General features: G+C 35.7%; 1 protein-coding gene across 1 annotated transcript in view; it reads left to right on the top strand.

Moving 5' to 3' along the window:
• PHYHIPL (phytanoyl-CoA 2-hydroxylase interacting protein like) overlaps positions 1 to 16,462 on the top strand; it is a 94,876-nt gene that overhangs the window by 67,449 nt on the left and 10,965 nt on the right. The window contains exons 2-3 of the mRNA XM_046027093.1: positions 11,435 to 11,631; positions 13,567 to 13,741. Coding sequence (XP_045883049.1) covers positions 11,435 to 11,631; positions 13,567 to 13,741 — 372 coding nt within the window. The remainder of the gene's footprint in view (positions 1 to 11,434; positions 11,632 to 13,566; positions 13,742 to 16,462) is intronic.

Raw genomic sequence — 16,462 nt, forward strand, 5'->3', positions numbered from 1 at the left:
TTTGTAGGCTAAAATGTTTTAGTGAGTCTAAATCTTCTCAAGGTCCTTTAAATAAAGAGCTTGTGGGGTGCCTCAGTCTGTTAACAGTGTCTGCCTTAGTGTCAGGTCATGATCTCCAGCTCCTGGGGTTAAGACCCACATCTGGCTTCCTGCTCAGCAAGGAGTCTGCTTTTCCCTCTCCCTCTGCCCCTTCCCCCCACCTCATGCTTGTTCTCTTTCTCAAACAAATAAATGTAATACATATATACATACATACATACATACATACATACAGCGCTTCTGTCTTTAAAAATGTGGATTTATATTGGACACTCATGGATATTTAAAAATTGCTTTCTTGGTGTTTGGGGGCACATTTGAACTAATTATATGAGTCTGACAATAAATTTTACTAAAATTTCATCTTCAGTTTTATACATATTGAACTCCATCTAAATCAGTCATAAGTTTTTTCTCTTAGATAATGCTTCAACTTCTATGCCACATTTCTAGTCTTCTTTTTCAGTGTTCTTGTTCAGTATTTTTTCCTATACCCTGTGCTGAATTACCTAAAAGATGTACTGTTTCTTTTTGTTTGTTTGTTTTAATTTTCTTTTTCAGTGTAACAGTATTCATTGTTTTTGCACAACACCCAGTGCTCCATGCAATACATGCCCTCCCTATTACCCACCACCTGGTTCCCCCAACCTCCCACCCCCGCCCCTTCAAAACCCTCAGGTTGTTTTTCAGAGTCCATAGTCTCTTATGGTTCGCCTACCCTTCCAATTTTTTTTTTTTATAAACATATAATGTATTTTTATCCCCAGGGGTACAGGTCTGTGAATCTCCAGGTTTACACACTTCACAGCACTCATGATAGCACATACCCTCCCCAATGTCCTTAACCCCCTCCCCCTCTTCCAACCCCAACTCCCCCCAGCAACCCCAAGTTTGTTTTGTGAGATTAAGAGTCATTTATGGTTTGTCTCCCTCCCAATCCCATCTTGTTTCATTTATTCTTCTCCTATCCCCCTAAGCCCCCATGTTGCATCTCCATGTCCTCATATCAGGGAGATCATATGATAGTTGTCTTTCTCCGATTGACTTATTTCACTCAGCATGATACCCTCTAGTTCCATCCACGTCATCACAAATGGCAAGATTTCATTTCCTTTGATGGCTGCATAGCATTCCATTGTGTATATATACCACATCTTCTTTATCCACTCATCTGTTGATGGACATCTTGGTTCTTTCCATAGTTTGGCTATTGTAGACATTGCTGCTATAAACATTCGGGTACACGTGCCCCTTCGGATCACTGCGTTTGTATCTTTAGGGTAAATACACAGTAGTGCAATTGCTGGGTCATAGGGTAGTTCTATTTCAACATTTTGAGGAACCTCCATGCTGTTTTCCAGAGTGGTTGCACCAGCTTGCAATCCCACCAACAGTGTAGGAGGGTTCCCCTTTCTCCGCATCCTTGCCAGCATCTGTCATTTCCTGACTTGTTAATTTTAGCCATTCTGACTGGTGTGAGGTGATATCTCACTGTGGTTTTGATTTGTATTTCCCTGATGCCGAGTGATGTGGAGCACTTTTTCATGTGTCTGTTGGCCATTTTGACGTCTTCTTTGCAGAAATGTCTGTTCATATCCTCTGCCCATTTCTTGATTGGATTGTTTGTTCTTTGGGTGTTGAGTTTGCTAAGTTCCTTATAAATTTTGGATACTAGCCCTTTATCTGATACGTCGTTTGCAAATATCTTCTCCCATTCTGTCAGTTGTCTTTTGGTTTTGTTAACTGTTTCCTTTGCTGTGCAAAAGCTTTTGATTTTGAGGAAATCCCAATAGTTCATTTTTGCCCTTGCTTTCCTTGCCTTTGCCAATGTTCCTAGGAAGATGTTGCTGTGGCTGAGGTCGAAGAGGTTGCTGCCTGCATTCTCCTCAAGGATTTTGATGGATTCCTTTCTCACATTGAGGTCCTTCATCCATTTGGAGTCTATTTTCGTGTGTGCTGTAAGGAAGTGGTCCAATTTCTTTTTCTGCATGTGGCTGTCCAATTTTCCCAGCACTATTTATTGAAGAGGCTTTCTTTTTTCCATTGGACATTCTTTCCTGCTTTGTCGAAGATGAGTTGACCATAGAGTTGAGGGTCTATTTCTGGGCTCTCTATTCTGTTCCATTGATCTATGTGTCGGTATTCCTTTGGCTATTCGAGGTCTTTTCTGGTTCCATATAAATTCGAGGATTATTTGTTCCATTTCTTTGAAAAAAATGGATGGTATTTTGATAGGGATTGCTTTAAATGTGTAGATTGCTTTAAGTAGCCTGGACATTGTCACAATATTTATTCTTCCAATCCCGGAGCATGGAACAATTTTCCGTTTCTTTGTGTCTTCCTCAGTTTCTTTCATGAGTACTTTATAGTTTTCTGTGTATAGATTCTTAGCCTCTTTGATTAGGTTTATTCCTAGGTATCTTATAGTTTTGGGTGCAATTGTAAATGGGATTGCCTCCTTAATTTCTCTTTCTTCTGTCTTGTTGTTGATGTACAGAAATGCAACTGATTTCTGTGCATTGATTTTATATCCTGACACTTTACTGAATTCCTGTACAAGTTCTAGCAGTTTTGGAGTGGAGTCTTTTGGGTTTTCCACATATAGTATCATATCATATGTGAAGAGTGATAGTTTGACTTCTTCTTTGCCGATTTGGATGCCTTTAATTTCTTTTTGTTGTCTGATTGCTGAGGCTAGGACTTCTAGTACTATGTTGAATAGCAGTGGTGATAATGGACATCCCTGCCGTGTTCCTGACCTTAACGGAAAAGCTTTCAGTTTTTCTCCATTGAGAATGATATTTGCGGTGGGTTTTTCATAGATGGCTTTGATAATATTGAGGTATGTGCCCTCTATCCCTACACTTTGAAGAGTTTTGATCAGGAAGGGATGCTGTACTTTGTCAAATGCTTTTTCAGCATCTATTGAGAGTATCATATGGTTCTTGTTCTTTCTTTTATTAATGTGTTCTATCACATTGATTGATTTGCGGATGTTGAACCAACCCTGCAGCCCTGGAATAAATCCCACTTGATCGTGGTGAATAATCCTTTTAATGTACTGTTGAATCCTACTGGCTAGTATTTTGGTGAGAATTTTTGCATCTGTGTTCATCAAGGATATTGGTCTGTAGTTCTCTTTTTTGGTGGGATCCTTGTCTGGTTTTGGGATCAAGGTGATGCTGGCCTCATAAAATGAGTTTGGAAGTTTTCCTTCCATTTCTTTAGAATGATGCTGTTTAGTCTCCATGTATTTGGGTTCTTTCCAGCTTTCGTCTTGTGATTGAGTTCTAGCTTCAGAGCATTGTGGTCTGAAAATATGCAGGGAATGATCCAATCTTTTGATACTGGTTGAGACCTTATTTGTGACCCAGGATGTGATCTATTCTGGAGATTGTTCCATGTGCATTAGAGAAGAATGTGTATTCTGTTGCTTTGGGATTAAATGTTCTGAATATATCTGTGATGTCCATCTGGTCCAGTGTGTCATTTAAGGCCTTTATTTCCTTGCTGATCTTTTGCTTGGATGATCTGTCCATTTCAGTGAGGGGACTGTTAAAGTCCCCTACTATTATTGTATTATTATTGATGTGTTTCTTTGATTTTGTTAATTGGTTGATATAGTTGGCTGCTCCCACGTTAGGGGCATAGATATTGAAAATTGTTAGATCTTCTTGTTGGACAGACCCTTTGAGTAGGATAGTGTCCTTCCTCATCTCTTATTATAGTCTTTGGCTTAAAATCTAATTGATCTGATATAAGGATTGCCACCCCAGCTTTCTTCTGATGCCCATTAGCATGGTAAATTGTTTCCCACCCTCTCACTTTAAATCTGGAGGTGTCTTCGCATCTAAAATGAGTTTCTTGTAAGCAACATATTGATGGGTTTTGTTTTTTTATCCATTCTGATACCCTGTGTCTTTTGATTGGGGCATTTAGCCCATTAACATTCAGGGCAACTATTGAGAGATATGAATTTAGTGCCATTATTAGCCTGTAAGGTGACTGTTACTGTATACTTTCTCTGTACCTTTCTGATCTACTACTTTTAGGCTCTCTCTTTGCTTAGAGGACCCCTTTCAATATTTCCTGGAGAGCTGGTTTGGTGTTTGCAAATTCTTTCAGTTTTTGTTTGTCCTGGAAGCTTTTGATCTCTCCTTCTATTTTCAATGATAGCCTAGCTGGATAGAGTATTCTTGGCTGCATGTTTTTCTCGTTGAGTGCTCTGAATATATCATGCCAGCTCTTTCTGGCCTGCCAGGTCTCTGTGGATAAGTCTGCTGCCAATCTAATATTTTGACCATTGTATGTTATAGACTTCTTTTCCCGGGCTGCTTTCAGGATTTTCTCTTTGTCACTAAGACTTGTAAATTTTACTATTAGGTGACGGGGTGTGGACCTATTCTTGTTGACTTTGAGGGGGGTTCTCTGCACCTCCTGGATTTTGATGCTTGTTCCCTTTGCCATATTAGGGAAATTCTCTCCAATAGACCTTCTGCTCCCCTCTCTCCTTCTTCTAGAATCCCAATTATTCTAATGTTGTTTCGTCTTATGGTGTCACTTATCTCTCAAATTCTCCCCTCGTGGTCCAGTAGCTGTTTGTCCCTCTTTTGCTCGGCTTCTTTATTCTCTGTCATTTGGTCTTCTAGATCACTAATACTTTCTTCTGCCTCATTTATCCTAGCAGTGAGAGCCTCCATTTTTGATTGCACCTCATTAATAGCTTTTTTGATTTCAACTTGGTTAGATTTTAGTTCTTTAATTTCTCCAGAAAGGGCTTTTATCTCTCCAGAGAGGGTTTCTCTTATATCTTCCATACCTTTTTCGAGCCCGGCTAGAACGTTCAGAATCATCATTCTGAACTCTTGATGTGACATATTACCAATGTCTGTGTTGTTTAGGTCCCTAGCCTTCGGTACTGCCTCTTGTTCTTTTGTTTGTGGTGATTTTTTCTACCTTGTCATTTTGTCCAGATAAGAGGATATGAAGGAGCAAATAAACTACTAAAAGGGTGGCAAAGACCCCCAAAAAATGCACTGTACCCAAATCAGAAGAGACCCCAAATTGTGGGGGGAAGAAAGGGGATAAAAAGAGATTCAGAAAAAAAAAAGAAAAAAATTGAAAAAATAAATCAAATAAAGAAAAAATATAAAAAAGAAAGAAAAAATATATATATTTAGATAAACTAGTCAAAAAACGTTAAAAAAGGGTAAAAGTTTTTAAAAATTTAGCAGAAGAAGAAAAAAGAAAGAAAAAAAATTGAAAAAAAATTGAATTAACCACAAGACTAAAGAATCATGGGGAGAAAGAAATCATGAGTTCCGTCCTTTGCTTTCTCCTCCTCTGGAATTCCGCTGCTGTCTTAGGAATTGAACCTGCTTTCCTTGATGGATGAACTTCGTCCTGGCTGGATATTTTGTTGATCTTCTGGGGGAGGGGTCTGTTGTAGTGACTCTCAAGTGTCTTTGCCCGAGGTGGAATTGCACCGCCCTTACCAGGGGCCGGACTAAGTAATCTGCTCGGGTTCACTTTTGGGGGCTTCTGTTCCCTGAACGCTTTCCGTAGAGTTCCGGAGGACGGAATGAAAATGGCGGCCTCCTGGTCTCCCGCCCAGAGGAGCCGAGAGCCCAGGGCCCCAGTCCTCAGTGCGCCCCCAGAGGACAGCACCCAATCACTCCCGTATCCCCAGCCTCTAGCCGCACTCCGAGCTCACCCAGCCTGCGACCAGTTCAAGGTAACCCCAAGCTGAGAGTTCAGTCCTCGGCTCTGTCTCTGTAGCCGGCTTCTCCGTTCTAATACCTGCGAGCTCTGCGACACTCCGACACCCCCGATCCTTCTGTGACCATGCGGGACCTGGGACCACGCTGACCCCATGTGGGCTTCACCCCGGTTTAGCCTCTGGAGCAATGTCCCTCAGTGGAAAGATGTACTGTTTCTTAATGCTTTTACTATTGCCTCCATTTAGAAGCTGTGTCCTCAACTTTTTCACTACTGTCTTCACTTGTTGAAATTCTGCTTCTCTCACAACATTGTGGTTATAGTTAACAATACTATATTGTATACTTCAAAACTGCTTAGAAACCAGATCTTAAATGTTATTACCATGAAAAGGAAATGTTAAATTTGGGACATGATGGAGGTGTTAGCCAATTCTATAGTGGTAATCATATTGCAATAAATAAATATAAATATATATATATATATTTATCAAATCAACAGAATTGTAAACTTTAAGCTTACACAATATATTATATATCAATAACATCCCAATTTTTAAAAATTTTTTATTTATTTATTTTTTCAACATAACAGTATTTATTGTTTTTGCACAACACCCAGTGCTCCATGCAATACGTGCCCTCCCTATTACCCACCACCTGGTTCCCCCAACCTCCCACCCCCCGCCACTTCAAAATCCTCAGGTTCTTTTTCAGAGTCCATAGTCTCTCATGGTTCACCTCCCCTTCCAATTTCCCTCAACTTCCTTCTCCTCTCCATCTCCCAATGTCCTCCATGTCCTTTGTTATGCTCCACAAATAAGTGAAACCATATGATACTTGACTCTCTCTGCTTGACTTACTTCACTCAGCATAATCTCTTCCAGTCCCGTCCATGTTGCTACAAAAGTTGGGTATTCATCCTTTCTAATGGAGGCATAATACTCCATCGTGTATATGGACCACATCTTCCTTATCCATTCATCCATTGAAGGGCATCTTGGTTCTTTCCACAGTTTGGCGACCGTGGTCATTACTGCTATATACAATGGGGTACAGATGGCCCTTCTTTTCACTACATCTGTATCTTTGGGGTAAATACCCAGCAGTGCAATTGCAGGGTCATAGGGAAGCTCTATTTTTAATTTCTTGAAGAATCTCCACACTGTTCTCCAAAGTGGCTGCACTAACTTGCATTCCCACCAACAGTGTAAGAGGGTTCCCCTTTCTCCACATCCTCTCTAACACATGTAGTTTCCTATCTTGCTAATTTTGGCCATTCTAACTGGTGTAAAGTGGTATCTCAATGTGGTTTTAATTTGAATCTCCCTGATGGCTAGTGATGATGAGCATTTGTTCATGTGTCTGATAGCCATTTGTATGTCTTCATTGGAAAAGTGTCTGTTCATATCTTCTTCCCATTTTTTGATACGATTATCTGTTTTGTGTGTGTTGAGTTTGAGGAGTTCTTTATAGATCCTGGATATAAACCTTATATCTGTACTGTCATTTGCATATATCTTCTCCCATTCCATTGGTTGCCTTTTAATAACATCCCAATTTAAAAAAAAAAAACAAAAACCTTCTCCTACAACAAAGAGTTTCATGTCTTCTGAATCATGATTTTATTCCCTTAATATGGTCTTTCAGTTAAATTATGTTATCACATAACATAATTTTATTATGATATTTCCCACATTTTATATCCTTGAGGCAAGAGCTAATTTTTACATCTTTGTAGTTTTTTGTTGTGTACTTTTGATATATAGATAATTGCAACTTAGTAAAAGTTGTAATAACTAACAAAAATAAATATGAAGAGACACATAACTAAGTGACAGTGTAATAAGGATCCTCAATCAGCTTTACAAATCTAAGTGATTTGTCAGGGTCAATATGAGAAGCCACTTGAGTTCAACACCTGCTAAAAGTATAGCAACAAATCATTGAAGGTAGAGATTTTATTTTATATTCTAAGAAGATTGGTATCACATTCTGATTTTTAGTTATCTTAGAAAGTTTCCCAGAGTTTAATATAAAAGTCCCAATAGGCAGTTTTGGGGGAGTTTAATATCATTTAATGATATTAATGATATTAATATCATTAAAAATACAGACCAAAAATGCTTTCCAACAATTAATAGATTTAGCACAGAGGGGAAGGCTCAGTCTCTCAACCCTGGGATCATGACCTGAGCCGAAACCAAGAGTCACACTTAACCACCTGAGCCACCCAGTTACCCCATGGTAAAACAATTTTAACATTTGCACATACACAGACTTACTCTACTAGTTCTTCATATTAATTCTACTTTAGCCATTGCTACAATCAAATTAATCTTTTCAAGGGAGAGCTTCTGATATTTGGGAGTTATTTTCTTCAGTATTTAATTTCTCACTTGGTTATACTTTATATGGTAGCTATCTTTTAACACCTAATAAAAGAATATAATACTGTTTTATAGAAATTGTTTGAGATTAGTAGGGTCCTACATACTTATGACAAAATTGTTTCTTAACTCTCACAGATAAATATTTTATACCTTACTTTTTAAATTAAAAAGTGAAAATTGAAAAAAAAAAAAGAAATGGAAGCTGCATTTAGAAATGCACTTGATTGTACAGCTCTAAGATTGTACTGGCTGCTTATTGAATGTTGGTGTCATGTGAATCACTGTTGTTTCACTGATTTTACAGACAGAATCATTGTCTTCTGTCACTTATCTCAAAATCTCAGTTAAAAATTGATTCACAGAGGGTGAAGAGGAAAGAAGTTACATATAAACTGATAGGACTGGTTTAAACTAATTTTTTTACTACTTCTACCCAAATAAGAAAGCTGCAGAGAGGTTAATCTAGTGGCTTTGTTAAGAACTAGGAAGTATGGGGGCGCCTGGTGGCTCAGTGGGTTAAAGCCTCTGCCTTCCACTCAGGTCATGATCCCAGGGTCTTGAGATCCAGCCCCAAATCAGGCTCTCTGCTCAGCAGGGAGCCTGCTTCCCTTCCTCTCTCTCTGCCTGCCTCTCTGCCTACTTGTGATCTCTGTCAAATAGATATATAAAATCTTAAAAAAAAAAGAACTAGGAATTATGATAAGTAGATAGGAAATAAAGATTCTTTTATAACAAGTTCTTAATAGATTTGAGCTTTATATTCTGAATGGTAAAATAGGATTTAAGAAAACTTTCTACATTTTAATATAAACCTTTTTCTTCAAATTTTAACTATTAGAAAAAAATACAAAACAAAATATTATATTCTAGGTAATAATCAATTTTTATAACTTTAAGGTTGAATCAGGTAACAGTGGAAGTTTAAATAGCAAGCTTCTGTATCTTAGTGTTTATATATTGAAATTGTATCTTAATTAAATTGGGTGAAATGCAAAATAGCTTTCTTTTTCTATGATCTTAAATAATTTTTTCACTCAGTTGTTATGAAATTATATGGAGAGTCATAATGCAGATGAGTTCTACAGAAACTTTTACCATCAGTGTCCAGAAAGTTTTTCAGTATTATTATTTATATTTTAAAGATAACTGTAATCAGAATAATAGGTAAAAACTTTGAGTTTTTCTGAATAGAACAATTACGAATGTTTGAGTATTTACCCACCTTTCTCTTTTCCAAGTCCATCAAAAGGCTTCCACTTAGTTTCTTCCCCTCCCTTGATTTCTAAAAGACTTTTATTTAGATCACAAGCAATTTGGGGATTTCATTAAGCCAGATGAGAAGGAAAGAAAAAAGTGAGAGAGTAATTTTTGTGGGAATTTTATGAAGAGGGAATCAGGAGAAACTGGGGTGAGAGGGGAGGGTCAAAGAAGAAAAGGATTTTTAAAAGTATTGTTCAAGAAATGACAATTAAGAACTTAAGTTATTTTGAGATTAGTTTTCAGTTGTCATCAGGTACCTCTGGCAACAACACAGCTTGAGATGAGACAATATGGGTCAAAGATTTAATAAGACTGGCAATTGTCAACAGTTTTATATCAGTTTAACAGTTATATCAGTATATATGACAGTTGAGATAGGAATGTGGGGTTGAGATAGGAGTGTGGGGTTGAGTTAGGAGTGTGGGGGCAGGAGAACATAATCTAATCTGGAAATGGAAGGTATTGTCACAATATAATACTCGTTGTTTTAATTTTTGTTGATAAAGATTTGCTATTTTCTTCTGTTAAGGAACTAGTTATGTAGCTGATTTATGATCTACCACATTTTATCATATGAATAACAATTATATTTATTTTTTCTCCTCTGGGACATTCAATTTTATGTTGGCTTGGGGTAAGAGAACATAAGAAGTAGAGTGAAATTTGATTCAGTATATCTTTCCTATCTATGAAACAAACTTGGCAAGCCTATATTTTTTCTATTTTTGACCTATCATCCATCAGATTCTACTCTGTATTGTCAAAGTTTATCTTTTAGTTTCTCATTTTCTTTAACTGGAAATGCAGGATGCAGTCTTCATAATAACCAGATGTCAGATCAGTTCTTCAAGATTTTAATGATACTAATCAACATGGCATTTGTTTGTTTTCCTCTTTAGCCTTATCTTTTGTTTTAATACTCAGAATTAAGTTGATCAAGACACAATGGGTAAAAAAATTCCTGGAATAATCCTTAACATAATAACTTGTAAGAGAATGGTCTTCAATATTATTTGTATATGTAGTATAACTATTGCAAGCTGTTTCTACATATAAGTATCCAAAACAAAAGGGAAATGGAAGAGTAATTTTTATAGACTGTCATTCAGATATTTTTTTAAAGAAAAAAAAATTTTTTATTTGGGTTCTTTTCATTAGCAACATTTGTGACCTCATATAGTTTCAAACATCTGACATTAAAGCAGAATTGATCAGTTGTATATGAAAAATGTTCTCTTGGTTCTTTCCAGATGGACCCTACCATGTAAGACCAATCTTTTATAGATTAGAAGAATGGATTATCAGTGTTTTGTTTTTTTTTCTGTTTGTTTGTTTGTTTGTATACATTCTGTGAAAGCAGAAATTGGAAAAGTAAATTGAAAATGTAGAAGTGGTAAGGACTAGTTCAGTTTTGCTTTTTTTCTTATTGGTAAAATGACTTTGTAAATGGCTAGCTATCATTAACACTCAAACCATTTCATGAACAATAATGAAGTCTCAGATTTAGTAATTAGGTAGTTGAATTCAGAAATATATACATAGGTACAACTGGGTGGCTCAGTCAGTTAAGCATCTGCCTTCGGCTCTGGTCATAATCTCAGGGTCCTGGGATAGAGCCCCACATCAGGCTCTCTGCTCAGCAGAGAGTCTGCTTCTCCCTCTCACTCTCCCTCTGTGTTCTCTCTCTCTTTCTCCCTCTCAAATATATAAATAAAAATCTTATTTAAGGGCACCTGGGTGGCTCAGTCATTGGACATCTGCCTTTGGCTCAGGTCATGATCCCGGGGGCCTGGGATTAGGACCTGCGTTGGGCTCCCTGCTCAGCGGGAGGCCTGCTTCTCCCTCTCCCACTCCCCCTGCTTGTGTTCCCTCTATCTCTATGTCTTTCTGTCAAATAAATAAAATTTTTAAATAAAAGTCTTATTTAAGAAAAGAAAAAAAAAAAGAAATGTAAACACAACTGATGGCCTTGCAACCTAGAAAAATACATTAGTTGGAAACTACCTGTGCATTGTTTTCTTGCAGGAAACAAATCACAAGACAGTGGCATAGCAGAGATGGAAGAACTTCCTGTACCACATAACATTAAAATAAGCAACATTACATGTGACTCATTCAAGATTTCATGGGAAATGGATTCAAAGTCAAAGGACCGTATTACACACTATTTCATTGACCTCAATAAGAAAGAGAACAAGAACTCCAATAAATTTAAACACAAGGTAAAATCTTAACATATACTTCTATTCATTTGCATCTTAAAATCTAAGTATGAGGACATTTATTTAAAAGAAGAAATGTTTTGTTGATTACGTGACGTATTTGACATTGGGAAGCGTAAAAATTACATGTCATTTCAAAACCCTATCCTTTTAAGAAATTTAGTAAGAAAACAAAATGCTAAGTATAGTTGAAAACAATTTTTCCCAAAAAGGTAAAATCATGACTCACATATAGACATAAAAATGAACATGTGTTAAAGATTTAACTGATTAATGAGCTAACTGATGAGGTGTTACAACCAGTTCAATGGATAATCCAAAGAATAGACACAGTTAGAGATCAGGATATTGAAATAAATGTAGAACCACAGGCAAAACTGGTTTGGGGTCAGGAAGAAGCAAGGGCCAGATGGGATAGATGGACAAAATTCTTTGCATGTATTTAGACAAGAATAACTGTTATCCGTTATCTGAAGATTACAGTGTTATAAAATAACTTTCACAGAAGCAAAAGAAAATAGCCAGAAGAGTATGCTATAGGCATACTTTTGAATGAATGCAATGTTGAACTGCATTTGAATGAAAGCATAGTTTTCATTAAGGCATATATTTTTCCCCATAATAACTGCTGAGAGAGGAATGTGATAGAGCTTTATAAACTTTAAGGTATTTACAAAATATTTTAGGGCTGAACATTGCTTTATGTAGTCAATTTTATTTTATGATTTGAGAATGAAAATTAACCTTTATATGTCTTAGACCTGTTAACACCTCTTTGGTATTATTCTTATAACAGTCTACTTATCACATATCTTTGCTGATACATATCTCTCAACATACACATCAGAGGTAGTACAGAGAGGATAATAGATATTCAGTATTCTTTCTTGTGTTTCAATATTTTCACTGATGAAAACTGGTCCTTTTTTTTTATACTAATACTAAATTTAACTTGGCAATTATTTTGGAAGAGTTGCCTTATCGTTTCTGGAAATTATGTCTTTTACCAAATGTGCAGTTATACACACTAACAATAAGTAAGGATTATATGTACAGATAAGTGTGAGAGAACAAGATTGATAAATCGTTATTCTAACCATGTTCTAATTTCGATTATGCCTTCTGGTTATGGGTATTTTCTTTGCTGGCATTTGCCTTCTTGAGGCAGTTTTAAAATATTTCCTTGAAATAGCTATGAAATACTTAATGTTACGTGATGATTAGGTCAAGATTTAACCCCCTTTTACTCATCCACACTTAAAAAACCATGTCTTAAGAAATGTAGTAAATATTCAGCTAGCAAGTTTAATAACCTTATTAATCATTGTTTGGAAATACCTAAACATTTCTGTGACACATAAACTCCATACTTGAGTACAACTGAAGCAGATCTTACCCCTTTTGTATATAAAACTCATTTATCTTAAAATAGTTATTTTAAAATGTTTTCTCCCTTCACATATAAAATATTTAGTAATGGGCTACTGTGGTAAAATTAATGGATAGTATAAATTAAATATATTTTAAAATAGAAAATCATTGAACTTTATTTGTCATGTTTCTGGGTTTTTGGAGGTTTTGTTTTGTTTTATTTGATATTAGAATATTGCATTTTAAGGAGCATATGTAAAGACTGTACAGAGAAGAACAAGAATCAGGAAAACAAGAATCTAAATACATTAATGTCATTAACTAGCTGTATGACCTTGGGCATGTCTTTTGATCAAATTGGACCATTTTTTTATATCTGGAGAATAAAGATTTGACTATAATAATTGTTAAATATCTTTAAAGAGGAAAATTCTATCATTAGCGAGGAATTTAATAAGTTCCTCCACATTGTTTACAGTTGATTCAGGTTATACTGCTAAATTATTTCTTCCTACCCTCCCTCCCTACACCCTTCCTTCTTTCCTGTTTTTCTTTCTGTCTTAGGATGTTCCAACTAAATTGGTGGCAAAAGCTGTTCCTTTGCCCATGACTGTCCGTGGACACTGGTTTTTGAGCCCGAGAACTGAATATACAGTAGCAGTGCAGACTGCCTCAAAACAGGTTGATGGTGATTATGTTGTGTCTGAATGGAGTGAAATTATAGAATTCTGCACAGCAGGTAAGAGAACTAGGTACAAATACAGAAAAATATTTAATAGTTCCTTAAAAGCTAATTACAGGAAAATATGTTTTAATCATAAGGTGATATGAATTCCATTGGGTTATTTTTACATTGACAATAGCATTGTGTAATAGAACAAAGTGCTGTATGGTTGGAGTGAATTTAGATTCTCAGCAAAAGCTGAGTAATGGCATTAAATCAATTCTTTGTTGCATTGTTTGATTTTTCAGGGTAAAAACTTTGCAAATGAAAATTGGTTCAGTTTGAAAATACACTAAAACATATTTTGAGCTTCATTTTGGGAGAGAGAACTTTTTTTTTCTTTTTTAAATTTTCAGATATTGGAAGCACCTGGTTGGCTCAGTCAGTTAAGTGGATGCCTTCGACTCAGGTCATGATCCCAGAATTTTGGGATCAAGCCCAGCATCTCTGGCTCCCTGTTAAGCAGGGAACCGCCTTCTCCCTCTCCCTCTGCCTGCTGCTACCCCTGCCTGTGCACTCTCTCTCTCTGTCAAATCTTAAAAAAAATTTTTTAACAGATATTTAAACAAAGAAATCAGGAACCTCTTTCTCTAACTTAGGGAAATGGATACAGATCTTAATGACTCTAACTAGCAGAAACATTACTGGATTTTTCACTCAAGTGCTGAAAATCTATAACTAAACTAGTGTTGTGCACATGCGTGTGTGTGTGTGTGTGTGTGTGTTTGTGTGTGTGTGTGTATGTCTTTGCTTCATTAGAAAGTACCTCATAGCCATTTGGCATTGAGATATCTAATGTGGAGAGCCCCATCCCCTTTGATTTTTAACTGTACTTTAATATTCCATTAGATTGGAAATGTTACCATTCATATCATTCATTTATCTGTTTATTCATTCATTTAAGAAAGAAATATTTGGTGAGCACTTAAATAGGTGTTGAAGTGATACAGAGATATCTTTACCTGAATATATCTGTCATTCTCTCCTTGTCTGTTAGAATGGGGCTTTATTTCTTCTTTGTATAGGCAATTGTTTCCTCTAAAAACTTACAGAGAACAGCTAAGTGTTTTTTTCAACATAAAGGAACTTGAAGAAAAAGTCTTAAAACCAATTTGCCTCAACTATTGTAGGTTCCTTAGCAACTTTCCCCATCTGAGGCATCCTTCAGATAAACCAGGCTTTTTTTCTCCCCATAACGTCACACCTGCATTATTTTAGACTCAGTATATACTTAGTAACTGCTTTATCTCACTATCTTATGTTGTTTCTTAATCTCAAACTCAGTGTAAAACTTTTCCTGTGGATATGTTAAATGGATGAAATTTTAATTCTATGTTATTTTGACTTTATCTTCAACCCTTTTTATGTGTGGAGAAGTTGCTAATGATTATAACATCCTTGATTGCTAAGGATTTCAATCTTTGAGAGCAAGGAAAATAGTCTCTCTCTGGTACCATATTTCTTCCTATGTAAGATACCAATTATAAGATCCACCATTTAATACTGTCAGTTAAACTATGAAATAGTGTTTTCTTAACACAGTTATTGTTGGACTCATGTCAGAGAAGCTAAATGTGAAAAAAATATGTTTTGGACTAGATGAAATATAATCATAGTTTAGTTATCAGTAATGAAACAGCTGATTTTTATATTGTATTAATAGTAACATTTGTAGTGAATAAAGAATTCTCAATGATATAACTTTTACCTATATTTGATGTATTATATTGGTGTTAATATATCCCCTCAGTTTTTTCCTGAAACAAATTTCTTTGGAGTCTACATCATTTTTTTTTTCTTAACTGCATTTCTTTCCATTTACTTTCATGTACCCCACCAGCAAAGCTTAATCTAAGACAGACACATAAATAAGAGACACAGCCTTTTTTGATATTGTTTTAATACATGCTATTTTCCATAGGACTGCACTAAATAGAGTCATAGTATTTGTCCAGTTAAAAGAACTATACTTTCCCTGCTAAAATCCCCATTTGACATTAGGAAAAAGTGTGAAATATTATTTCTTCTTTAGCTTAAGGAAGACCTTTGTCATTTCCAGTTCAGAAATACCTGTGTATAGATGCATATACATTCACTCTGTTTTATAATCCGTTTAGCCATATGAGTACATGTTTTATTTTTATGTGTCTTTGTCTTCTTTCATTTAGAGTGATCACCCTGTTGCTCTTTTACATAACTACATCTCATAATTCTACTAAGAATGTTATTCGGTGAATAATAAAACTCCAGCATTTAAATGTGCCACAATAGTTTTCTGTAAATTGTTTTGTATTTTTAATTCCCATGAGAAAATATAAAGGGAACTTAGCTTTTTAAAGCTTATTGTTTCAGATTATCAAAATAATTCAGAGACTTTTACTTAAACTTTATCAATAATGTTTAATCTGTAAATTTTGAGGAAGATTTTTGTATAAATTGTCCCTTAATCTGTACAGTAATTCATTACACATTTATTGAGCACATACTGTATACTATGTACTGTGAAAAATATTGATATAAAATAAAATAGAATGCCACCAACTAATCTACTTCTAGTCTAGTCTATGTTAAGATACAACTCTGTGCTTACCCTATAAGTCACAGTTGTCTATATGTTTAGCTATGTATATTTATTTGTAAATTTAGACTGTGAGTTCTTTGAAAGGAAGAATAGTCTTTTTGATCTTTTAACCTGATCATCTAATTTTGCATGATGCCTTCTGCATTATGTTCTAA

This window comes from Meles meles, chromosome 13, assembly GCF_922984935.1.
Source record: "Meles meles chromosome 13, mMelMel3.1 paternal haplotype, whole genome shotgun sequence".
In the NCBI taxonomy this organism is placed as follows: domain Eukaryota; kingdom Metazoa; phylum Chordata; class Mammalia; order Carnivora; family Mustelidae; genus Meles; species Meles meles.